Raw genomic sequence first — 25,618 nt, forward strand, 5'->3', positions numbered from 1 at the left:
TTCATTTAAACATACGTTAAAAAACGAGAAATAACACACATGCAATAATATACGAAAGTCTGCAACGCTTTTTATTTTCTTCCAAAGATTTGCTGACTTTAGGCAATGACGACGAAATCATTTTTTCACTTCTTCAGCGACATTTTTCTTCGAAAATATCTACTTCCAATCAACAGCTATTACTCACGCAATAGCGAACTCTTACCATCTATGCCGGATAATATGGATCCTCCGACCGTTTTTGTTCTTGAAAATCTCCCTGACTGGTCGCATATGAGAGTCGTGAAATACTACGAAAATACCGGGGAAAATACATAGCTGTGAAAAAATAGTTGCATAAAATTTCAGTAATACGACTATATCGATTTTGTAGTAACGCAAAATCTATAGATTATAGTTGACGAAATAGTTAAAATACAATAGAATAACGGGCAGCGTGGAGCCGATAAAGTCTTAACATCTAATTGAAAAGGAAATGTTGTATGGAAGCTTTTTGAAAGCTTAATCAAGCTTCATAATTTGTCGCTACAATGCAACCGTAAATTAGCTGCATAATTTCCATGGATCTAAAATCAACAAGAGAAAATAAAATAAATCATCGAAAATCAGAAAATTTTTCGTAATAATAAAACTCGTTAAGAGATATGAAGTACCTGTTCTATCTAGAAATACGTAATAAACTGTCAGGGTAATGAGGAACGAGTAGTGAGGAAGAGCGGACGAACTCGATCCGGATCTACCCTCGGGAATGCGTCGAGTTTTACTCATCATCCAATTGTAGCCTTTAATTCGCCTCTGTGTTTTCAATTCTGCACCGATTACTTTCCTGATTCGTTCGTTATACGCGTTCAACCAACGTCGCTGCAATATTTAAGGAATTTTGAGCAAAGTAGCCTATATTTATTTAAATAAGTTGTTAGCAAACCCGCAGAGAAAAGTTATGTATAACTTACATGAGACGGAACCAACAATTCTAAGTCGATCAATTTCGGCTCGTAGGGAACAAGCGTGACGTCTTCAAATTTGAGAAACTTTCGCTCACCAGAGCTACCCTGTAAGACATGAGTAATGTAAATATGAAAATAAAAAAAATTAATCTTTGTAGAATTATGAAAAATTTGTTCAACTTTTTACCGTGTTATTAAATTCGACGACTTTCAAGACATTCTCCAGCCGCACACCAAATTCACCCTCTTTGTAGTACCCCGGTTCGTTGGAAAGAAAAAAACCAGGCTGCAAACGCACCGCACTGCATTCCATATCCGATGTACCCGAAGTATCGTATGAAACGCTAATTGGAGCTGGAATAATAATTCAATTATGTCCGGTCGTTCGCTATTCAGCCAATACAGCTTGATTCGAATACTCGAAGAAGCGACGGAATTTTCCTCACATTCGTGTACGGATAAAAAATGACCAACACCATGTCCAGTTCCATGTTGATAGTCGAGACCAGCCGCCCACAAGGGTTGTCTTGCGAATGCATCTAGTTGATCAGTTCTTAGATTAGCGGGAAAAATTAATGACGCTAATTGTATTGAGCCGATAAGGACTCGGGTGTACGCAGTTTTCTGTTCCATCGTAGGTTCTCCGTAGTGGAGGGTACGCGTAACGTCGGTCGTACCGTCTGCGGCGAATGAAAAAAAAATTTTTGTTGAAATTAAATTTAATAAAAAGAGCGTAAAAAAATTTCAATCACCCTTGTATTGTCCTCCAGAATCTATCACTAGCGTAGATTCCGTGCCGACGATTATGCTCGTAGTGTTGGCCGGTTCATAATGTGGGAGTGCTGCGTGTGGTCCGTATCCCACAATTGTTGGAAATGATATTCCCATGGTATTATTTTGCTCGTAACGAACTTCGTTGGCGAATCGAGCAATCTGAAGCTCATCCCATCCCTGGGTACCCAGCATTATTTGATCTTCCGTATAGGCGAGGAAATCGCACATTGCCACCGCATCTCTTATATGGGCTTGTTCCATCCCATGAATTTCTATCGGATTTTTAACGGCACGCATATCAATTATTGGCGACGGTCTCACCAATCGTCGCATTGCTGGAATCTGTACCACGTCATCAATAATTTACTTTGCTATTAACAATTTTTATTGAATTCAATGAACATGCCCGGTTGAAATGGGCAAAGTATCATATGCGAATACTTACAGATGCGTAAATTTCCCGAGACGCACCCCTAGAGTAACCACATGGGGCGGGCAACCAAACGGTGTCCCAAACTTGTGCCATTGTCCTTAGATCGTGCCAGATGCTCGTATAATTGTGGATCCTGGGATGGAACGCAATGGGTTTTACGAATATCATAACAACGCTTTTTTTCGTCTATTTAATTTTTACAACTTTTCAACCTTATCTCATAATTTGAAACGCACCTTACGCAATCAGCGTGAAAACAATCGTACGTTTTCAAATGAACGTGGAAAGATTTTCGCAGTTTTCTTTCGGGTACGTATAAATGTATGGAGCCGAGAGCAACGAGGGCGTAGGATCTGAGTACAGGGGTATCGGGAATGTCGTATCCTCGTATGTTGAATAGCCATGCGATTTCGTCGAGTGCTGTAACGACTAAAGCATCCGCTCCTGCAACTTCCATTTCGCGTCTGACACTTTGAATTTTCTCTTGCCAAGGACGACCAGCGTACTCATCCTCCAGGACGAATGCCGGATTTGCATTGTACGGAGGCCGTCCTACCTGCCAGATTGTATCAATCAGATTGTTCCGAACTGCGACCAGCTTTACCGAAGTGTTTACTGCAGAATAGAAAAAAGATAAAAAACGCATGTGATTTTTTGAAACGGAATATGGTCTGCTCATTCATGATCTTTCGAGTTTTCCAATTCTCTAACTCACGCAAATCGTACTGCCAATTTTCCCAAACGAATGCTGGAATTAGAGTGGGATCTGCACCGATTCTGGTTTCTTTCGAATCAGATCCGAATTCATGTGCTAACCATTCCGATAGAGTTGCTACCTGCAATTAGGGTGGTTCATCTTGTTTATCCTGACGATAAGGATTTTGCTTTAGATCGAGATACTAATAGCTCGGAGGCTGATAGCGAGATCAAGCAGTTACTCAAAATTAGGGTACTGATTTGTCTTTTCAATTCGAATTTGTAACCACTCAGAATACTCATTCTTCCAAGCCTACCGTAGAACTACGGTAGGTGAACGATCATCGATGACCGATTAGACGAACTGGTCGTCTAATCAAGCCGTTCTCACGCTCAGGAAGAAGAGTTTCATCTCGTCATCATGGCTGCATCAACTCTATTGTTGGATAGAGGGATAATGAAGATACACTACAGAAATGATCCTGTGAAGTATGATCTTGGAGTGCGGTCGGTTCAGGGCAGACTAAGTATTTTACTCATGTGGATTTCGTTGTGAGAATCCGGCAGTTGAAAAGCCACCAAGCGGTTGTACGTTGAAGTTAAAAATTTGAACTTGTTCTAAAATCCAATTCTATTAAGAGCTCACGTTTTCGTTGCCAAGTTTCATCAAAGTCCAATCGCAGCTGAGTTGTTGATCCGCTTGAATGTGGTATCTCCCATCCGTCCAGAATACGGCTTTATCCAAAGTGATAACGGCCTCCCCAAAACTGCCAAAAAATCCGGTGATGAATTCTCTCCTCGCATCTCGCGGTGCCACAGTTTCGCTCTATGCAGTTCAGGAAGCGTAATTAACAACGATATCATTTTTTTTTTTACAACGCTAACAATCCAAAAAAATATTTCTTTCAGTACATGAGCTTTTTTTCATTTTTTGAGAAAAAAAAAAGTTCGAATTCCCAGGTGGTATTAAAAATTGCAAGACCAACGAATTATTCAAATAATTAAAAAGTGCTGACATGCTGTTAACTGGACTAATTAACTAATTAAAACATTCACTGAACAAAACTGTCAAGTTATGGGGTATTCAGGGTAAAACTGATGTGCAGGGATTTTCGTATACGGAAATACCTCCGAAGGGCCTAATCGGCCTCGATTAACCGACGCCACGGTCTGAAAATCGAATGATCTTTGTCAATTTGATGATACGTAGAACATTGAAATACATCATCGATAGCACCTAATATTTCGAGGAGAAAAAATAATAGAAAATAAACGTGTGACCTGCTGAGCATCTTCGTCTATGCTAATATTCCTCTACCTTGGTTGTGAAAACGATAAGAAAAAAAAGGAAGAAAAAATTAAGACTTCGGTAGGGAGGAAGTAGGAAGATTCGTGATAAATATGATAAAGAAATCACGTTTTTATTTCATTATCATCGCGAACCCTGCTACTTTGAATATTCAGCAGGGTAGTTGTTCGAGAATCCTAAGTTATCGCCTCGGTCTTTGATAAGGAAAATAAATTATTCACCTGATGAGCATCGTCGGAAGTGACGATATAGCCGTCGAGGGGTGGTCCTTGGACGCTGGTGACTCGTACCATTTCTGATCTCAACTGTCTTAGTTTCAATGAAGTGTCGACCCTATCCGCGGGTTGATTTCCCTCATGAGCACTAGCGGGGCACTTGGATCTCGGAGCCCCATTGAAGTCCAGGGCAACCCCGTTAACATCCCGAATATTACGTGCGGATGAGTTACCTGCGGATCATTCGAAGGTGAAATTCTTGGAGAGAAGATGAAAGATCGTAAAAAGAAAATGATAAAAATAAAATTCAACTTTGGAGGCGCCGGGTATCGATCCCGGTACCTCTCGCATGCTAAGCGAGCGCTCTACCATCTGAGCTACGCCCCCGATGAGTGTCGAAATGGAATACGTCACATTCAAAAACAAGATAAAAGTTGAGTCAGAAATATTTTGGGTTCTCACTTGTAAGCTCAGTACTTCTTTTGTAATAGGAAAACATATCGGGGTCTATCGATGTTTAATAAAATAAAATTTAGTATACATATTTGTAAACTTCGACACTTTCTACGATACCACAAGAAGCGCTGCAAAGCTCATGAATCTACCCCGCAATCGAGTATATCGAATCGGGGATTACCTTTTACGTTATCTATTCACGTTCTGTCTAAAAATAATCATCGATTGTTAATGTTTAAAAATAACCGAGCACGTAGAATATTTCGCCTACGGATCTACCGTGCATGTTAATAGAATCGGTTGAAACAGACAAGATTCAAATTATTTTCTAACTCTAATTGCAAGTTTTCGTTAGGGCGAAAAAGACTCGGCACAGTGATACAGTAAGAATGCATGGGGGTAAGAATGAATGGATGACGTGGTGAATGGCCAAGTAGAACGAGTAGATTCGGCGTCAAATGTATTCCCAGGAGTATTCCTCGACCAGGAAAGTATATCTGTGAAGAATATTCCAAGTTCTCCTCGCCACATCTGATCTCCCGGTTGGAATCAGTCGGTTCTCGTGGTGCCACGACTCAGCCAATGCTACGCCAAGTTCCACGAGCCAGACCGCAGATCAATTCGAAAACCCGACGAACTCGATTCAGATGGATTACTCGAAATTTTCGTTTTTCTTCTAGATTTGTCGAGCAGATACCGACGATGGAAATTTGATTCTGACCGTCTGCGGATTTCAGTTGATATTTGTAGTGACTATATGAAATTCAGAAGTCGTACATGATGGAAATGTGCATTAGAAAGATGCAACCTTGGCTGCGTAGACCGATAATTTGACGTGAATCGTAACATCTACTTTGCAGGCATATTATATTACGATGTATTCAATTCCAAGTTTCCGATTGAAGAATAAAAGATGACACGATATAATTTATTACAGTGTCGCGTGTTCATCATGCCAACACGCCACGATTGATAACATACAATCGGCATTGTTGGAGGTACAGTAGCATTACCGGAGAATTTTCGTTTTTCCACATTCGGACGATTCAAAATCATACTTGTGCAATAGCTGTGTCGATTATGACGATACGAAATTAATGATTAGAGGGCAAAGCGCTCGGCTCATGGAAACCGGACGTAGACGACCATAATTCCGAACCGCTATATGTATTGCACACGTAGAATAATAATCGCAGTTTACGTCTAATACGGATAAATGGAGTGAGGTTTATTTTTTACCGCGATCGAATGTCGCTTTTGTAGACTCCTCGTTTGTGAAACACGTCTAATATTACCTACGTACTAAATGTACCTGGAACTACATAACAGTTGCGTAATTTCCGGTTGCCGAGAAGTTGTACCGGCGTAAAAAACATTTCCAAGGGGGATTTTCTCCATATAAAAGCGAAATGAAGTCATCCGATTTCTGACAATTCGCGTATCGCAACGACTGTGATTTAAAATGATATCAAAATTACTGGTGGTTTGCTTGGCTTGCTATTCGCTGGCAGCTGAGGATGTCCTCATCGACATACCGCTTGGGACACTCAAAGGATCTAAAACCAATACGATCGCAGAGAATAAACCGATTTACAGTTTTACCGGAATCCCTTACGCTAAACCGATCGATACCGATAGTAAATTCAAGGTACAATAATCGGAGGAATCTTCCAATCGTACATACTATACGAATACAGTGAAACGGTGACTGATCCTCAAGTGCGTTGCAATTATTTCAAATCTTTAACTACATAGAAAAATTGAATATCCCCGAAGGTCGCTCAACCCGCGGAAGCTTGGACGGGAGTTTACGATGCCACGAGCTCGAAATCGGGATGCACATCATTCTGCATGGTGCGAAAAATGATCGTCGGCAACGACGATTGTCTATTCGTGGACGTTCACACGCCTGAGCCTAATAAGGATGCTCGAAAGGCGGTGATGGTATGGATCCACGGTGGAGGTTTTAACATGGGATCCGGAACTGACCCGAATTTCTTCGGTCCGGATTACCTGGTGGAGCAGGACGTAGTTGTCGTTACTTTTAACTTCAGATTGGGAGCGTTCGGTTGGTATTCATGGATATTTTCTACCCTTGTCACGACACACTTGACCCGAATAACTGAGAAAGCGAAACGTGTAACTGGATTTCACGTGATTTCAAGGATTCATTAGCACTCAAGACGCGACTGCACCGGGTAATGTGGGGCTCAAGGATCAAACACTTCTGCTCAAGTGGGTTCGTGATAATATACAGTATTTCGGAGGGTGTCCCCACAGGGTTACTCTATTCGGTCAAAGCGCCGGGGGTGCCGCTGTGCAGTATCACATGCTAACACCGATGTCTGCTGGTATGTGATCTAAAAGCATATTGGGTGTACATTTGAAACTTGATATTTTTATCGTGCACCGATTGATCCTTCGATTGAATTATTCGCACAGGACTATTCCAAAACGGAATATCCCAGAGTGGATCGGCGCTCAATCCATGGGCGATATCGTACAAACCCAGGGAAAATGCGTTTAGTTTGGGGAAATCTTTGGGCATCGATACGTCAGATTCGGAGGAATTGATTAAACATCTTTCTCAAATACCAAGTGAAAAAGTAGTCGAGGCTGCGATGGATCTGGATACAACTCAGGTGGGTACACGATACCGATATCTTTGACATCGTTTTTCAAGTCAAGGTTTTCGATAACTGTCGAAGTTTCCAAATTTTCAGAACATCTTCAACGGACGTCTTCACGCTTTTGTACCGTGCGTTGAGCCCGACGTCGGCCAAGAAATTTTCCTCTCTCAAAATCCCTGGGAGCTTATGAAGTCGGGTAAAATCGCGGACATTCCGTACATGGCGGGTTTGAATGCGAACGAGTCGTTGATGATGGCACCGGGTAACGTTCCTTGGAAACCTTGCTGTTAATTCCAGATATAGAGAAATTGTTTTAATGTCATTATATCCGTTCAGTTGTGACGGGAATGGCGGAGATGATAAACGATCATTTCGAGTTATTCGTACCGGAAGATTTGAATCTCACCGACGCGCAAGAACGAAAACGAATAGAAAATTCTTTGAGGGAATTTTATTACGGCGACAGAGAAGTCACCAAGGACACAATCGAAGAATTCAGCCAGGTAAATAATTCCATAAAGTCGATGAAATATTTGAGAGAAATTTGTTTTCTCAAGCTCCAGTCACCTCTTGACACGTTTCAGTTGATGATGGACACCATGTTCGCCGCAGGCGTTCAAATTTCGCTGGAAATTATAAACAATCGGAAATCCTCGCCAAGTTTCAACTACCTGTTCACGTACAGTAGTACGTCTAATGCAGGGATAATGAAATCTCTTGGCTTATACGACGGTGAAGGAGGAAAGTAAAGAATAATTTTTTTCTATTTTGTGGGGCACAATTCTCGAACTGATGGAGTTATAATTCGAAAAACAGGTGTCCTTCACGGAGACGAGATGGACTACATGTTCTTCGTCAAGGTGTTCAGAAGTGGTCTGAAGCCGGGTTCTCCAGAGGAGAAAGTCACCCACTTGATCAGCAAACTTTGGTCGAACTTTGCGAAGACCGGGTGAGTTCAAAATACTCCTTAATTCAACGCGATGTCAATGTTATTACAATAATTGTCTTTCTCTCTCGTTACATTGCAGAAGCCCAACACCGACGTTGGACGATGACGTAACGTCGAACTGGGAGCCGATCGGAAATGAACACAACTACGCGATTCTTGATAAAGATTTGACGATGGAGAAGAACATGCTGAAGGAGAGAATGGACTTGTGGATTTCCATGTATAAGGACTTGCTCGGCGATTATATCAGACAATGACTGCAGTAGCTGTTACAGAATTACAATTGCGCCACATGTTTTACGTAGTTTAATACGAATAATCACGTTGTTTCAAACGAAATCAATAATTCAGACCAGTCGTTTCGACTGATCGGTTTTTTTTCTGCCTTCTCCTTCTCCTGTTCGTATGCGAGATCTTTCGTTCTCACCCGACCATACGTATTGCCTGTACTGCCGTGGTGGGATGGATAATCGGGTACATTTGTTCGCCACTCACTTTTAACTCTTCGTAAGAACAGGCGATCATGAAAACGGTGTGAATGTTCCTCGACCAAGCTGTGTAGCTGATCTTAGCGCCAAGGCTATCTCGTGTACACGTCGATAAAGTAGCTCGAACCTATTTATGCTGGCGGTGACGGAATCTATTAGTTTTTCAATATTACGACCAAATTAATGGTTCTACAGTCCAATACGACGTAGGGGAAAGGCGTACAAAATGGTACAGATGAACAAAATGAATTTTTATTGAAAGAGGCATATATACTTTTTTGATGAAAGTTCATTCAAATATGCCTCTAAACGGCATAGATGGACAAAATGAATTTTTATTGAACGAGGTATATGTATGTACTCCTTTGATGGAAGTTCATTCAAATATCCCTCTAAATGGCATAGATGGACGAAATGAATTTTTATCAAAGGAGTATATTTACCTCTTTCAACGAAAATTCATTTTGTCCATCTATGCCATTGTGTAGCCCTTTCCCCTATATTTTTCGTAATTGCAAAGTTAGTGCCAATATTTATCTGGGCAGAAAATAGCGTAGCACAATGCTGCTGCTAGGCGCTGTCACGCGTGATTGAAGTAGCTGAAATTACTATTGACGACGAGCTTTGAACGAGGAGTAAAAATTTGAAGCATCAACAGCGGGTAAGCTTTGCGCGATGTATAGGTGGGCGGAGATAGTTGAGATGCTGGACCCCTGGCGTAGTCTGCATTTCGAGATGATCCTCAGCATCTGTCTACCAGGAAACTATGAAGTTGGTATGTAGTTGCTACGATATGACCGCAAGTGTTTATCTGGACCTCGACTGTGGTGTAAGTCTGGTGGACCACATCAATCGAGACTGAGAATTCTCTTCTCGGATTCCACTAGTTCCACGCGTATTAATTTCCATTGAATAATTCCTACATGGGTATTTGGCGAATACCATATTGTAGCAAAGCTTTATCAGCGAGGGGTAGCAAAAGGAATGCGTTATTAACACCATGCGATAGCAAGAGCATCAGCTAAAAATTAAGTATTGTTAAAATCGATCATGTGACGCTTTTCTTACATATTTAAGACTATAAACTTGGTGTTCTTTGGCCTACAAGGGAGCTCGAGCTTTGCTAGAGTCAGGTAGCCAGCAGCGCAGCGCTTTGTTGTGAGACGTCACCTTGGGGGCTGAGCAGAGGTGACGCCCCACAACAAACCGCTACCCTGCTGGCTACCTGACTCCAGCTAAGCTTGGGCTCCCTCGTAGACCGAGAAATTCGAATATTTCGACCCACGTAGGGATTGCGATGAATCAAAGTGGGTCTACGACTAAATCCAATCGATATGTCTTAATTTTTCTGCTCCCAACAGCGAATAATTGTTGATCACTCGATCGATTTTTGAGCAAAAAATAAATCATTGATTTAATTGGGTTTAATATGCTTTTCTGACGTATTTTGACCTCAGAAATCCGAATCCGGAAGAAAAATTGACCTATCTCTGAAATTGACCGAGTTATCGCCAATTTTCACCTTTTGGGGGTCAAAAATAAAAAATTAGTTTTTTAGTCTATATTAATGTAATTTGAGCTCAGGAATCCGAATCCGGAAGAAAAATTGATCTATTTGCAAAAATGACCGAGTTATCCCCATTTTTAGGCATTTTTTGGCATAAATTTAAGGATATCTCGAAGGGAAAAAATCGTAGCTCAATTTGGACGACGGATTCGTGTTTCTGAGGTCAAAATACATAAGAAAAGTGCCATACGATCAATTTTAAAAAATAAAAATTTTTAGCCAAAATTTGAAAAAATCGTAAGGGGTACCCCTTGGAAAAATCTCAAATTTTGGCCAAAATTTTTTATTTTTTAAAATTGATCGTATGGCACTTTTCTTATGTATTTTGACCTCAGGCACACGAATCCGTCGTCCAAATTGAGCTACGATTTTTTCCCTTCGAGATATCCTCAAATTTATGCAAAAAAATGCCTAAAAATGGCGATAACTCGATAAATTTCATAGATAGATCAATTTTTCTTCCAGATTCGGATTCCTGAGCTCAAATTACATCAAGATAGACTAAAAAATGAATTTTTTATTTTTGACCCCAAAAAGCTGAAAATCGGCGATAACTTGGTCAATTTTAGAGATAGATCAATTTTTCTTCCAGAATCGGATTCCTGAGGTCAAAATACGTGAGAAAAGCATATCAAACCCAATTAAAACAATGATTTATTTTTTGCTCAAAAATCGAATCTTTTTTTGGTTCTTCAGGAGTAATCTCTCATATAATCAGCTCAGAAATCCAAATCTGAAAGCCAAAATCATCTTCTCATGCAATTGATCGAGTAATCATAAGGTGGAAAAAATTTTCTCTTCTTATAAAGTACAAATTCTGCCCCCATGCTAATAAAATTAAAAAAAAAAATTATTTGCAACCCATCCTAGTATCGGTATCGTATGCCAATATTGCACTCGGAGTTGCGAAGATTTTTCAGACCCCTCCGCTTCTTCACGAATTTTTCTCATCGAGACATCCTTGATTTTTCACTTTTTAGGTTGATAAATTGATGATAACTCGATCAATTTTACGGATGGACTGATTAATTGGGCTCCCCGACCCGGCAAAACCTCCAAGCATGCAATAGAGAGAGTCTATTTTATTCTAGATAAAAATAAAAAGAAGAATTCAAAGGAACAGAAACGAGGAGTTTCGGCAAATGGAGTAAGACTCACCCAGGATAATTATCTGCAATAGATTTATCGCCCCCGTCTCCATCTCCTGTGCGTGAACTACAGCGAACGGAGTCAGAGAGCGGTGTATAAAATCTTAGGGGATGAAAACTGGCAAACACTGCGAAAGATCCGGATAGTACGAGGCACGGAGGGGTGAGTTTAGGATTAGTATCGAAAATCAGACTCTGCACTCCTCCAACTCTTGAGGTCTGCACATGCGGATGAATTTTCGCATAAGGTACAACCATAAAAATTTGCTCAACGAATCCAATTACTATACTCATAATGAAATTTTGCAGCGAGTGCTTTACGAGATGAACGTAATGTACAATTCAATCCTCACATATGAAAAATATGAATTCATTGAATCTGAATGGAGATTTTAGACCTCAGAATAAAACTGTGCCGAAGCCGTGACGCGGTGGAAGAATAAAAAAAAGTAATACCGAATTTAAAAAAACCTAAAAGTATGGAATCGCTGTGGAATTCGTTGCAGTTACACGTTATACTTCCCGCGGGAGCGACATAACGGGCATGTAGCTTCGAATCAATACTCGTCGGTTCGTAGGCGGGGCTGGAAATCAAAGAATAAAACAAATAAATATTACGAATCAAAGTCGTGTACATATACGTGTACAGAGGGTACGTGTATACACGTGACCGAGAGTGCATCGGATGCTGATCGCAATACCATCTCGAAACTCTGGTGTCCTGTCAACATTGAGACGCGGTCGTATTCGTTGAATCGGTAAAACAATATGGTCGGGATATTCGCTGACCAGGATCGCCTCCGCGTGTCTTTTTCTAGGATAACGCGGTAGCCGCGCGTCTGGTATAGCTAAGTATTCGCCCATGAGAAATTATTCGATTCCTTACAAAGGGTGGAACGTCGCGGAAACCCGCCATCATGCCAGGAGAACAGAATTCGGAAAAAGTTTCTCTATCGTAGAAATATACGTCCGCGTATTACACCCCACGTACGTTCGCAACCCCAACGGTATTTTCACCCCACTCGAACTTCATCCTCCCCTGGCCTCGACGCACCGAGGGTAGGTAGAAAGCGTCGTTTTACCGCTCTACGGCACAGGCCCTTTCGAAACTCGGCGAACGAATAAGGGTGGAATTCTTGCCGCGGTATTGGAAACCGATGAGACAAGGAGGTCTACGACGTATTACCTCCTGATCAGGGATGCAGGATTACGACCTGGGTCGCCTCACTTATTATTCCGATCTCTTTCTTTATCAATACAAACGACTCTAGGAATCGTCGTAATTTTTTTCCAATCGATTCTCGCCTGGACAATCGGACGACGACGTTAAAAATCATTCGATTCTCAAACCCCCTGAGATAACGCGCTCGCACTCCGGGAGAACGCGGAGTTCATATAAGCCGCGGGACGAATATATAATCAGGCATTCGAATGATGGGAGCGATTAAGCGTGCAGATTTACGTTAACCTTTCGCAATAATTATACAAGCGAAGTTCACGTTCCGGCAGGATGTGGGGTGCGTCGAGATAAATTCCTTCCTACGTCCGGGCGATTCCGTTTTCGATGGGATTCGCCGATTTCCCGACAAACGATGCCCCGGAGCGATGAAGCGACCCTGTATTGACAGTCGATACCGGTGATTGGTTCCGCGGATATCGAAAACAGGAATTTCCGATTGGTTCTGGGAGCGGGCTTCCATACGGAGCTGGAGGTTTTCCCCCTGCACATCGCCGAGCACCGTGGACGTGCGAGCAACGAGCGCAGCTGCAGCTTTATTCGGTAAATCGATAGCAGCGTAGCGGCTTCGCGTCGTCGCACGTACACCGTACGTGTGGCTCCGATAAGATAGGGTGAGGAATTTATATGACGTACGTGAAGTCCAGATGGTGAAAATACTACCGGAAATAGAATAGGATCGCATCTCCGTAGGAAAGTAGACGCAGAAGCGCGCCGCCGGCGAAGCGAATTTTGTACCGTATAGATACGTACAGTCGGCTTTCACTTTCACCCCAAGTCTACGGAGGGAACTCGACATCGTACGCCGTACACCCTTCCAGTTCCCAATCCGAAGCTGTACAACGCGTGTACGGGGGGGGGCAGGGAAGCAATCGTTTGTTATTTATTGGAAAACAAGGGCGGTTTGGTAACAGGAATCCACGATGTTGAAGGTGTAATTTTCAACCCCCAGTGTTTTACCACCCCTGAGAAATTCGATGACACTCGTACGACCCACCCTGTAACGAACGCCACGCTATTCTATACCGCGCTACGACGGTGTAAACTTTGACCGCGTGTGCGTGAGTGAACGCGGATCGATTCCAGAGCCATTGAACTCTACTCTGTTTCACCCGTAGCTCACGTTCTACTCGGGCTTGACTGGAAAAGAAAAGGAGAAAAAATAATGCGCGAAGACTCGGAAAAAATCGCCGGTAAATTTGGGAGGAATGAATTTTTCCTCGAGAGAAAAAGGCTGAAAATTCTGCCCATTAAGATCTTATCCTATCTGCGTTGAAGACATAAATTGATACGTTATTTCAAATTATCATAACTGGGAACAATACAACGATTAACTCACGGTCGAAGTCGCGGTCCGCAATTACGTGATTATCTTGGAGTAGTTGCGATAAATGAGCAACGTGATGTGAAAACTTGTAAAACATGACAGCCGAATAATCATTTTTTATCTGAACGACGTGTGACTCGCGATAACGCAGTTATCGGGCTAATCATTCGAGTTTGATTTACAGGGGATTGCGAGAAGCCAGGTGAAAAATCCGTGTGCAAAGTAAACTCGAGAGAGAGAGAGAGTGTAGATAAATATTAACATCCGGTTGACAGGTATCATCGGTATTCCGTAATAAGAACCGAGCACTTCTCAGCGGTTTGCAGTTATTCAGGAAACCAGGAATGCCGAGAAATGACAATGGTATTTACCGTTGGCGCGCATTTACCTTGCCGCGCCTCGACAATACCGGAATGTACTTACCTGCGCGATATACGAGCCTGGTACAACACGCGATACCTTGCGTTAAAAAAACGTCAAATATTTATTTAAATTCGCCACGTGTATCGTCATTAATCTACGACGCGATGCAGACGATACCAGAAATTCAACACGTCCCTCCACCGGGGTGATCTCTGAAAATAATTCGTATCATTTCGATCGCGTCGAACGCGTCAGCGACGCCTCGGATCTACCAGGCGGCGCAGTAGCGGTGGTCAGTCACGCGTCAGACAGCCTCGGTCCGTCTCCCACGGATTTTTCTACTAGTCCCCGCTCGAGAGAAATAATCACACCCGATTCATTTGAATTAGGAAAATTTAGTTGAACGAAATAATCATACTTGGGATGTGCAACGAATTGCATGGATAAACTAAATATCGGTAACATCGAATCTAATAGTTTTTTGATAAAAAGTAAATTCGCGAGAAAATCTTAGGCCTGGCGCACAGCGAACTGGAATCGGCGATGACCCATTTTTCTTGAAATAAGAAAAAAAAAAATCGGTCGTTAACGAATCTTAGGCCAGAGAAGAAAAAAAAAAACCTCATTTGACACTCACGACGCGCCGTGATGAATTGTGACCTTAACAAATTGTTTAATATTACAGTTTGAATAATTCATGGCAATCAAAAAGCGTTCAGCTTGTTTATCGCGTCGGATCGAATATTTATCGTTTGAAAATTTGTGTAAATTACCTTTGACTGACGCCCGGTATAATCTTCTTCTAGCTGTTACATTGCGCGCTCTAGATCTGACTGGCGAAAAAGATTAATGCTACGTTCCCGTATACATGAAAAGAAATTTTCTTTTTATCAAACGTTCGAACGGCTCGTTTGTCGAAGCTCGCGTGACCGAATACATATTTCGCCGTTGAAGTTTGAACAAATTTACAATACAGGGGTGGTATTTACCGAGCAGCCCTGAGTCGATGTAACGATTTTTTTTCTTTTTCTTCCCTCGTTTCTGCTCTCAATTTTTACAAGTCAGCGTGCACATGACGTCGCGCACGTGTGTAAACGCTATGCAGGTGTAACGATACGTTTACACGTGGGATATTGTAACTCCACGTGAGGATGTTTAACGTTGTCGTACAAACACTATACGCGTTGGGTGGTGTAAATTTTTTTTGTTTACAAATATTGTACAAATGACAACGTGACGTAGCAGGACCCTATGACGAGGCAGGTGTAAAATCAGGGTTAAATACGAGAACAGTTAATTAGGGTGAAACAATAGAAAACGAAGAATCTTATCAGGGCTACATGAACAACAGGAGGTTCGAGCGTGGGAGTATTATGGCGGTATAAAGTCGCGCCGGTATAACGGACTCAAATATATATCGCCGTGCAACTTCTACCAGAGCCATCGGGACCGCCGCGGTATTTCCAATCGCATTTTCCCACAATCCAGCCTTCGATTAACCGCGTCAAGAGCCGTATTTCATCCCCTGAGTTTATTTTTTATAACGCTATAGATTCCATCTTCCAAACGCATGGAGAGATTGCCGCGTGGTTCGTGGAAAAAAAAAAAAATAGAAGAGAAAGCGGAATCGCCGATATCGACTCTGAGGATTGAACACGAATAGGCGGTACGTGAAACTTATCGTTGAGAGGAGGCAACATTTTTTCGTCCCGATCAGAGGATGGCTACGGGTGTATCGAATGGCAAGATCCCCGAAGTACGCGTCAAATCGGTTAAAGGGCCTAAGGGGCAATGCGTGGCCCTACCAAGGAATCAGCCCTGACAGGGAGTCGCCGTGTCTCTCAAGGGCCATACGTGTACGGGGTTACACCTACGTTGACGTCATCAACCGGTTAGGCTTACGCATCGTCGAACGAACGCGACTGATCGGGAAAGTATGACCTCCTCGAGTCCCCGGTGCATGATGTGCAGGTCCCCGTCGCCTCTCCCGATTTTTTATTTCTCGTATGCCGCGGTCGACGGTCCGCAAAATTTTAATCCAACGTCCTGAGCATCTTCGCCGACAGTAAAAAGGTTTGTGACACGTTCACGGCTGCAGCTACGTCCGACTTTGCGATTGTAAAATTTCGTATTTCGAAGAGAATTTTCGATTGATAGAAAATCCTTCGAACGAAGGGGATAGGAATTGTCTCTCGGTCGAACGACTGTCTCCAAAAGTTAAAACGAGCGGTGCGCAGCGGAGATAATCGCGTGTTGGGCAGCGTAATTGAACGAAGCTGGTTCGTATCGATCCACAAATTTTGAGTCACGTATGACTGAAATAATGCGTGTGACACGCACATGACGTCGTTCTTTCCACACACGCACTATTAGGGTTGCATGACAAGGCCGACATACTCGACACGCACATGTGTCACGGATATGGTATTCGATGGCGGTACACATAAGATATATGTTTACGCACGTATACATATGTATACCTAGAGACGTGGGCAACGACCGTGTCACAGTGTTAAGCCATACGTGCAGTATAATGTTCTCGCTGAGACGGTTTCACTTCGGTCCTATTTGATGTACGCGAGACGAGCTGCACGAATACCCCGCCTGGCACGCAGAAAACCACATGACAAAACTGCGTTATCGAGTTTTCAAAGCGTTGGACAAAGAAAAAACATCCGAGCCAACAGGAGAACACGATCATCGAGAAGCCCTCTCTACCTACATACCTTAATACCTACGCTACGCAGGCTGTCGTCGGAAGATACATTCCACCGTGCCTTTTTCATTTTTAAACGAGCGCTCGCAACGGCGAAAACTCGCTCGATAATTTTCAAAATCTCGCCTAATCGGTGCCCGCTCGACGATGCTTCGAAGCAGCCTTGAACGAGCTTCGAAATTTCGAACCTTGAATTGAACCGGCGATAAAAAACGAATCGGCGTAATCGCATTTTGGATACACGATGTGGTCATTTATTACGATTAAATTGTTCCCGGAACACGGCGTCTAATGGGATGATTGTAATAATTTCGAACGATTTATTACGCAGGGTTGAAATTATCGCGAGGCCCTCGCGAGTCCAATTCAAGCTGAATTCCGTCGAGGTACAAAACAATGAAATTATCTCATCAAATTTTGAAGAGTCATTCGCGCTGTCCAGGCAGAAGAAGGACCGTGATTTTTCAGTTGTTGTTCGGAGTCGACGTTCCTATTTCGCGGACAGCAGGCAGCTGCTGGGAATAAATTCGCGGGGCGATTCTCCCCACATTTTCCGAACAGCGGTGCAGCTGTTCGCATGTACAGGTGTGTACGTTTGTACGGTATAGGTATGCCGTACAAACGTGTTAGGTTCGTGGAAGTTCTGCAAACTCTCGAAGGAACGCTTGACCGACTGCGGACAATGGCGCTGAGAACGTAGACCAACGTTGAAACCAGGATTTCAGAAGGGTTTCGAAGGGTGCCGACCAAGATCGCTCGCCTTCCAAGGTTATGACCTGCTAATTTCATTCGGGAGACGAGCGAAAGTTGCACACGTGCACCGCGGTCATTTCTTCTACGTGCACTAAAAACTGCATCTGTATAATCAATGGAAATGCAAGGAACGAAAAACGCATACAAAAGCTACTAGAATTTAGCAGTTAAAGAAAAAGTCTTTGACATTTCTCATGCTAAAAAAAAATCTAAAATCCCCTGTGAATCGGTGATTCACTGTTTCTAGCTAAACCGACGTAATTCTGGGAGAGCTGGTAGGCGTAAAAAAAACTTTTCAGTAGTCCGCAGAATATTAGGCAAAGCGGGCCGAAGACCAGGGTAAAATACAAGCAAGGAAGTGGATATCGACGAAATAATATCAAATCGAATCGTGCCCGATTTCGACGATGGGGTCGGAAGCGGCAGAGGACAAAGAATGGTAACCTGCGACCACCGCCACCTGTTCCGCGGCCCGAAAAAAATAAAGAAGTCTCTTCGCGGTCGCGGGCACGCAATGGACTAGGGTTGTTTCTGCGGGTTCGACGTGCATCGACCGGGTCACGTTACACCCGCACGTACCCCCTGCACTCGCGACTCCTGAATGGGCACGCTAGGATTAGGATAGGGATTAGAGAAAGGAAAGGAACGGGAAATAGAACCAGATATCAGACAGTTGTTGGTAAACCACGGTTTAGATTTACCCGGGAATCAGAGAACGCTGGGAGGTAGCTCGGCTGAGCTAAGCTCGTTTAGGATTGCCGGGAGAGAGAGAGAAGAGAAACCTGCTCTTTAACCTAAACACATCCGTAGCACTAGCAACCGGGGTTCGCTGTGTATATCCGACACCTACGTATGCATATGCACAAGTTTAGTTCGTCGTACGATTAATCTGTGCTATAATTTACACAGATTTTTTATATTCGCGAAATATGACGCCGAAAATTTCACCGCCACTCCACGATTTTTCTCATCATCTCGTCAAATTGAGCTTTTCCCTTAGGACTGATGTAAGTGGGACAAAAAATCCACAATACCTATCATATCACAATCATTCATGACGTGATAAATTTCTACGAGTTTCAAACGAGGTTTCAAACTTATTTCGCTCGACGAATTGTTTTATCCGGAATCCCACGATATGCAAACGTTGCAAGACTGACCGAGAGAAACTGATATGATCTTTTTTACTATTAACAAATACTCTTCATAGATTATCAGAGGTAATGAGAGGTATGAACATCACAAATCGCCAAAAGTTTATTGGTTCCTTTGCCGAGGCACTCGATGAGCGATTTCTTTGCAACTTTTGATGGATTTCGGATTGTGACAGAAGATTCAAGATCGGCAAATCGAATGACTCGTGATTGCGGTGATTCGAGGATCAGGATAAAAAAAAACAACCCTTATGGAGGCGCCGGGTATCGATCCCGGTACCTCTCGCATGCTAAGCGAGCGCTCTACCATCTGAGCTACGCCCCCCGATGGAATTTGATCGGATAAAAAACAAACAATAAGAAAATTTGATTATGGATTGACGTCCCCATATATTCCAGTCCTTGTGGGATGATCATGCGTTACTTGGAGCCTGCCAGGATACCAGAAATCGGAAGGAAAGCGCGAGGAGAAACCCAATGCCGTCACCGAACTCGGGTCGCGACCTTTCAAAAACAGGATTGTATAACCAGCGCGACGTAGTCCTGCCAAACTTTGATTTCGTGACCTTAATTAACATTCACTTTATTTTATTCATTATCTGCACATGTAACACCCAAAGATTTGCAATCCAGGAAGGTTGAAGATTGACCGCGAACTAGTTGGTAAATGTTTATAAATCAGTCAGGTATTTCAATTCAGACCGATTCCAATCGGCGCATTGAATCGATCAATTTTTAGGTCTCGTAGTTCGTCGGAGATGAATGTAAAATGAATTGTGAGATAGCTGTGTCATTAGATTTCGTAGACGGAAGAATATTCAACACAAACGTCGGCACAGTTTAGCTATCGCTGATACATCTATGTAGGTTCCATGTAATCTCGGCAATGGGATTTGGTTCGCACGAGCGTACATATTATATATGTACAGATAAAATATATACGTATTTCTGGCAACCTCCGCTGTGATATAACATCCTGATCCATAGGGTGTTCTCTTTTCCGATAATTTAGAACTCGTTAACATAACAGCCTCGTATAACTGACGACTACAGTTCCAACCCGGCTCCGGAGTACCCAGAGCCATTCGAGTTCTACATGTATAATTCGCGGGACCGTGTGTGTTTCCGCCGTTTGGCAAGCGATTCGACTCGAACCTCCACCGGAACAAGCCTCCTACATTTTATGTTATCCCGTTCGTTTTGCGTTCATATTTTCCAATATTGAAGCTCAAGTTTACCGCTAATACCCGCCGGCAAAGAAATATAACGATCGTATCCGGTTCGATATACGTGACGCGGACACGGTTGTCTTCCATTCGTTCGGACGTTTTGGAAAAACTGAAACTAATTCCTCATATCGGACCAGCTGGCTGCACGGTTTGTTTCAAATGGGAAAATATATATATATATATGTACATATATGGAACGACGCTATTTTTGAGCCCCGGGGTATGCGAAACGTGATTATAAATCACTTGAAAAACGAACGGAATATTTTAATGGATGAAAAACAACTGTCGATGATACTATTTCAGCGGAGCATGAATGATATTATACGTTGATAATGAAAAACCGAAAATCTGCATCACCCGAAACTCTTCAGCTGTTATTTGTCATCGCGCTTCCCACGCACCGGTTGGTTTTTTTTTTTTTTTTTTTTTTAAATATTCCTGGCACGCGGCTAAAATTAGTTGCAAGGTATATCGGAGTGTTATGTGGTTAGAATAACAATTTCATGCGTGTAAATTACACACATGTGCAGCTCGAGAGCTGTGAAATAGGGCGGAGAGTTTGTAACTCAAATTTTCGAACCAGAGATTGTCCATAAATTACGTACGGGTTCGGGAGCCTCTACGACGACACGTGTGCGGTAAAATTCGTCTTACTCACAGACGGAGTATGACTCGAATATTATAATTCGTACAGCGACGACCTCGGTTCAAAAATAAGGCCCGTTACATCTCGCGTCGCGAATAAAAATCACACGAAACTTCACGTGCTCAAATAATAATTGCCACGGTGGTTCGACGAGCGAAAATATTGACGAAAAATTATCAGATGGTTATAAATTGATACGCGGGCACATCGTCGATAGGTTTTCCGATCGGGGCTTGAAATTTACCCATCAATTGACCCGTGAACTCGAAGGGCGCATGGTACGTACGTTATACCTACAGGTATACCGCCTGTTAGCTATGAAATTATACAATTCGGTTGTTGCGCGCGGTGAATGGTGCTTGAAAACGCCAAAAATTCCGGCAAACTAGGTAATTGGGCTGCTCAATCGAGTTCTGCATCATATTGAATAGTTTGCGTGAAATTTATTGACCCTCGAGGATTCGATGAAACGTAAGTTCAAGTGGCAAGAAATTGGAATGGCAAATGCATCCAGAGCGGCGGCGGAGACTCCGCTTGAATTTATGAATAATAAGCGCTGTCAGCTTTATTGAAAACGTGCTGGAAAATTTATATCCAGCATCCATGTAACGATTGTGTACAGAAATATGCTGTGAAGACGTACGGTGAATTGAAAAATTCGTAATTATTATACGTGGACGTTCAAGTTACACGGATATTCGCATGCGCGGAGATTCATCAGCGGATGAAAAAATTCGCTGTTTGTTCGCTTCGATCGGAAGAATCAGAGTGGTTAATCAAAGGCGCGACGATGATTTTGCGCTCAAGTAATCGATTTGATCGACGTGCGTCCTTGATCGGCAACATGTGATTTTTTAAAAGCCTCGTCGCGAACAGCGGAGTGTAATGATCGTATCGCATTATCCGCGGGAGCGTGCGGCGCAGAGTTGTAATTTGCCATGAGATCACGTATAGGTATACAGTCTGCACACATTTATATGCGTATAAATATTTCGCCATATATAACGACATTGAGCGCTCCTGTTCCAGGAAATCATTTGACCGATGCACGACTCATTACATAAAATTATCGCATAAATCTTAATTAAAAAGCTGACAAACATCTGATAATAATCGGGATTATTCGATTAAAAAATTATATCAAATCGTTACGCGTTATACGGTAATGTGGAATCCGAGGCTTCGTAAATCAATCGTACATATTTGTATATTTATGTATTGAACAACGAATCGTTCATTCATATTCATATTTTTTGGCAGCAGTAACAGCCTTAAAATAACACATTTGATTCAAAAAATGATTCACCACGATTTCGCGGGTCGTTAGACGAGTCGTAAATTTTATCTAATTGTATTTTGGGTGTAAAAAAATTTTCTGTTACATTAAAAATGAAATTCAAGCTAGGCCAGAACGAGTCACCGACTAAAACTGTTTTTTTGATTTCGAGTGCACGATCTACGATAAAAATGCTTCGACGAGGCGACGCACGGATCGACTTCCTGGACAATTTATGAATCAAAGAAACATATCCTGTGCCCATCAAGATTTAATTTGGTTATTCTCAAAAAGCCCAACAGCGTGAGATGTACGATGTTCTCCCGGGATAAATATCAATCGGTTTAAACAATGATAAATTTGACACACCGCTGCAGCAGCAGAAGCACAAATAAGCTCTCTCGGTAGAGCAATTGACCGGTGTCCATAATATAAACTCGCAAATAGACCCTCGTCTCACCGCACTTCACGGTCGAAGAGGATGTATGACATTGAACTTAACACCGCCACGCGACTATTTCCACGTCCATCTTTATGCCTCGGAGTTTTATTCGGCATTGAATGTATGCGAATAAAAAATATCGGGGAAAAATAAATAAAACGAATCTCTTTCGCGATATATATTTTTTGACGTCGGCTCATTCGCGGCCTTTGAAAATTGAAGATGGAAAATGTGCGTCGAACTTTTATCGTCGTAATACTTACTAGATACGTGTGATAACTTGTATACAGCGTATGACATTTCGAGGGTCCACATCTGTACGATCGTCGTTACGACAATCGTCGCAATATTTTTCGAATCGAATATTATACGTGACCATCATCGTCACGTCGAATCGAATTTATATTTGACTTATATTCAGTCTGGAGTCAAAGAGTCTCTTTCATTTTTGTTTAATGTCAAGGTGATACTCTTCAATAGAAGGTCAGTTGATGGAAGCCTCGCAAGCAAATCATTATTTCACTTATATGTAGCTGGAATTTTATATCCATCGCGAGCATATAATGGACGTTCGATCACCGAAGCGAATGCAATTATTGCTACTCGATTCAATCGGATAAAACAACTCAATTGTTGCACATTGGAATTGCATAACTTTGGATAAATTCATGCAGGTACGTACTGCCGATCTGTGGCCGCTGTCGATCCTGAGATCAAAAATGGAGCTCGCAGGTTGAAGAAGAAGATTATCCTATGAAGATTTATATTATAGGAAACACATATTCGACGAATCGAATAGCGAAAAAAATTGTAAAACAACGTCACAGTTTGAGGCATTTTTTACAACATCGCATCACGAACGAAACTTGAAGTTCAAAATGATATTTCAGACTTCGGGCACCTAATAAACTAGACTCGATACGCTGTAAAATTATAAATGGGGTGTGAACGAGTCTTCCAGTAGTTTGTTTATATAAATATTTCTAAACAAAATTTTCTCTATGAAAGTTATTGCGTGCGATGGTGAACAGATGAGTTATACATTGACCATGATTTTCTTCTTCCGCATGTTATTTATGAGGATGAAAAAACACGTGTTCGCACTGTCACGTGTCGAGCATAAAAACGCATGTATGTATTTCTGGAATATTCGTGCTTTCGAAGCACCAAAAACTGTGGAACTTCGAGATTTTCACGAAATACCGTACACGTCACACCGATTTGTGCAAATATATTTTTGGCAAGTATATCATCGGTTCGAAAAATTACACAACGGCGAGTAGGCGAAAGAATTCGAAATGATGGGTCAAGAAATTCAGACTATATCCACTTCGAATATCTCTTAAAATAAATCAACGCACAACATACGTGCAGTTTATAAAATTATCCTCTCGGTTTACACACAGAGACATGTACCTGGTATAATATGTGGTGCAAAACGATACTGCAACAGAAATCGCCAACTGTTTCGTACCAATGTACAGCAGCAACACTCGAGCCTCTGTACCGCAGTGTAGCGGAGAAGGTTTATAATAAACTTGTAACATATTCTCGTATTCACCCGTGGAATTATATACACGCGAATTTTTGGCACGAGCGGTACGTGAGATATCTGACGGAGAACTATACCTTTAAGAAATCTGCCTTCGGTTCATTTATTTTCACATATTCGTATCAAAATATCGATCAGCGTGACTTACCTAATAAACACGCCACGAAGACGGTAATCAAGGAAAGTCTCGCGGTAAGGATCATTTTCATTTCAGTCCGTATCCTTCGCCACTTATCCTCGGTCAAAGTACAACGACGATAACGTTAACAACAAGGGCGTTGCACGGTGAAGTGTACAGCGGGCGATCACACCTTTGCGTTTGAACACATTTTTTTCCAACACTTTCGAGACAGAACGGCGATGGGCACGGTAAATTTTAAAATGAGGAAGGGAGGCGGTTTCGGTGTATTTTTAGCGTTGCACTTTGTCAACAAGTCTATAGGTATATGTACGCCTTTAGCGATAAAAGGGAGGAAGATCGGTCGCGGAATCTGCTGGCGTTCGGCGTATTCACGGTGTCAACGGAGTCGAGGGTGCCCTCGACAACATCGGGACGGTAACGAGATACGAACGCGTCGAGAGACTAGACATATCTGGTCTCGTAGAGATGGAAGTACGTATGTAGTATACGCGATCGTAGGAGTTCTTGCAGACTCCGAGGGCCTCGTCCGTTGGAACGCTGTTACAGTTCTCTACGCTACGTTCTCGCCCGCTTTTAACACCCGCAGCCAACAACCAAGCTCCGCACTATACAGAGCTCTCGAAAACATCGAGATATTTTTGTATCTTTCCTACGGATCTATCTTGAACCGCTACCCCAGAGACCAAGGATTGCACGAGGGACTCTCCCCATAGATCTTACGATCGAGAGTAAATAATTACAAGATATTTTACCACCTGGCTGCTCATGCCTGCAGAACTTCCGGTCTGCACAAAGTCAGAGAGACTTTGGACGACGTCGCGTGAGCAAAATCGAATGATTAAAGATTCGAATCGTTTCGTTGGATATTAGAATGATAAAAGTGGAAGTCGTTGATGTGGGCATCGGTGTCCAGAAATCGGTATACTTTAGACATCAGCCATTGCATAATTTGGCAGTAATCGGCGTATTACGATACGGCGTCATGACATTGGGAACAAACCAACTCGCATGGTTCCGGTTTCCGTTGAATTTATAAACAGCTACTCGAAGAATCGACACTCACGATTCGACGTGGTGATTCAGAATCTTACAGAGCCGAAATCCGCGGTATTGTTAACGCTTATACCGGCGAAGTGTTACTCGAACTTTCACGCGCAATCCTCGTC

At 42.4% G+C, this 25,618-nt stretch overlaps 2 protein-coding genes and 3 non-coding genes across 8 annotated transcripts; 1 reads left to right on the plus strand and 4 right to left on the minus strand.

Moving 5' to 3' along the window:
* Positions 1 to 45: 45 nt before the first annotated feature.
* On the minus strand, positions 46 to 25,043 carry LOC105688663 (xaa-Pro aminopeptidase 1). Of its 4 annotated transcripts, none has more exons than XM_048656994.1 (13): positions 24,459 to 25,043; positions 4,381 to 4,607; positions 3,979 to 4,020; positions 3,497 to 3,676; positions 2,870 to 2,990; positions 2,391 to 2,769; positions 2,167 to 2,287; positions 1,700 to 2,063; positions 1,394 to 1,627; positions 1,135 to 1,301; positions 954 to 1,052; positions 654 to 861; positions 46 to 566 (listed from the first exon to the last, which is right to left on the minus strand). In XM_048656994.1, the coding sequence occupies exons 1-13, from the start codon at positions 24,517 to 24,519 to the stop codon at positions 544 to 546; spliced, it is 2,226 nt and encodes a 741-aa protein (XP_048512951.1). In that variant the 5' UTR covers positions 24,520 to 25,043; the 3' UTR covers positions 46 to 543. The 4 variants fall into 4 exon arrangements, with proteins under 4 accessions (XP_048512951.1, XP_048512952.1, XP_012260595.2 ...); XM_048656995.1 differs by lacking the exon at positions 24,459 to 25,043 and adding an exon at positions 11,623 to 11,680; XM_012405172.3 differs by lacking the exon at positions 3,979 to 4,020 and having other exon boundaries at positions 24,459 to 25,040.
* On the minus strand, positions 3,136 to 3,349 carry LOC112694839. Its single transcript, XR_003150203.2, has one exon. It is a non-coding gene; the product is annotated as a small nucleolar RNA U3 (small nucleolar RNA).
* On the minus strand, positions 4,689 to 4,761 carry Trnaa-agc. Its single transcript has one exon. It is a non-coding gene; the product is annotated as a tRNA-Ala (tRNA).
* On the plus strand, positions 6,245 to 8,774 carry LOC105688665 (esterase FE4-like). The gene is made up of 9 exons (XM_012405173.3): positions 6,245 to 6,478; positions 6,607 to 6,898; positions 6,996 to 7,181; positions 7,273 to 7,472; positions 7,554 to 7,722; positions 7,797 to 7,963; positions 8,045 to 8,201; positions 8,277 to 8,409; positions 8,489 to 8,774. Exons 1-9 carry the CDS (start codon positions 6,293 to 6,295, stop codon positions 8,664 to 8,666), a joined length of 1,668 nt encoding a protein of 555 aa, XP_012260596.2. The 5' UTR covers positions 6,245 to 6,292; the 3' UTR covers positions 8,667 to 8,774.
* Positions 19,415 to 19,487, minus strand: Trnaa-agc. Its single transcript has one exon. It is a non-coding gene; the product is annotated as a tRNA-Ala (tRNA).
* Positions 25,044 to 25,618: the final 575 nt, after the last annotated feature.

This window comes from Athalia rosae, chromosome 6 (assembly GCF_917208135.1).
Source record: "Athalia rosae chromosome 6, iyAthRosa1.1, whole genome shotgun sequence".
Taxonomy (NCBI): domain Eukaryota; kingdom Metazoa; phylum Arthropoda; class Insecta; order Hymenoptera; family Athaliidae; genus Athalia; species Athalia rosae.

Bases quoted from the DNA above. Each gene is read 5' to 3' on its own strand.
- LOC105688665 (XM_012405173.3), top strand. From the start codon at position 6,293: ATGATATCAAAATTACTGGTGGTTTGCTTGGCTTGCTATTCGCTGGCA. The intron at 6,899-6,995 runs GTTGGTATTCAT...CGTGATTTCAAG, and splicing joins CTTCAGATTGGGAGCGTTCG to GATTCATTAGCACTCAAGAC. The intron at 7,723-7,796 runs GTAACGTTCCTT...ATATCCGTTCAG, and splicing joins GTCGTTGATGATGGCACCGG to TTGTGACGGGAATGGCGGAG.
- LOC105688663 (XM_048656994.1), bottom strand. From the start codon at position 24,519: ATGAAAATGATCCTTACCGCGAGACTTTCCTTGATTACCGTCTTCGTG. The intron at 3,677-3,978 runs GTATTTCCGTAT...TGAACTGCATAG, and splicing joins GCCGATTAGGCCCTTCGGAG to AGCGAAACTGTGGCACCGCG. The intron at 567-653 runs GTACTTCATATC...TGTTGATTTTAG, and splicing joins CGTATTTCTAGATAGAACAG to ATCCATGGAAATTATGCAGC.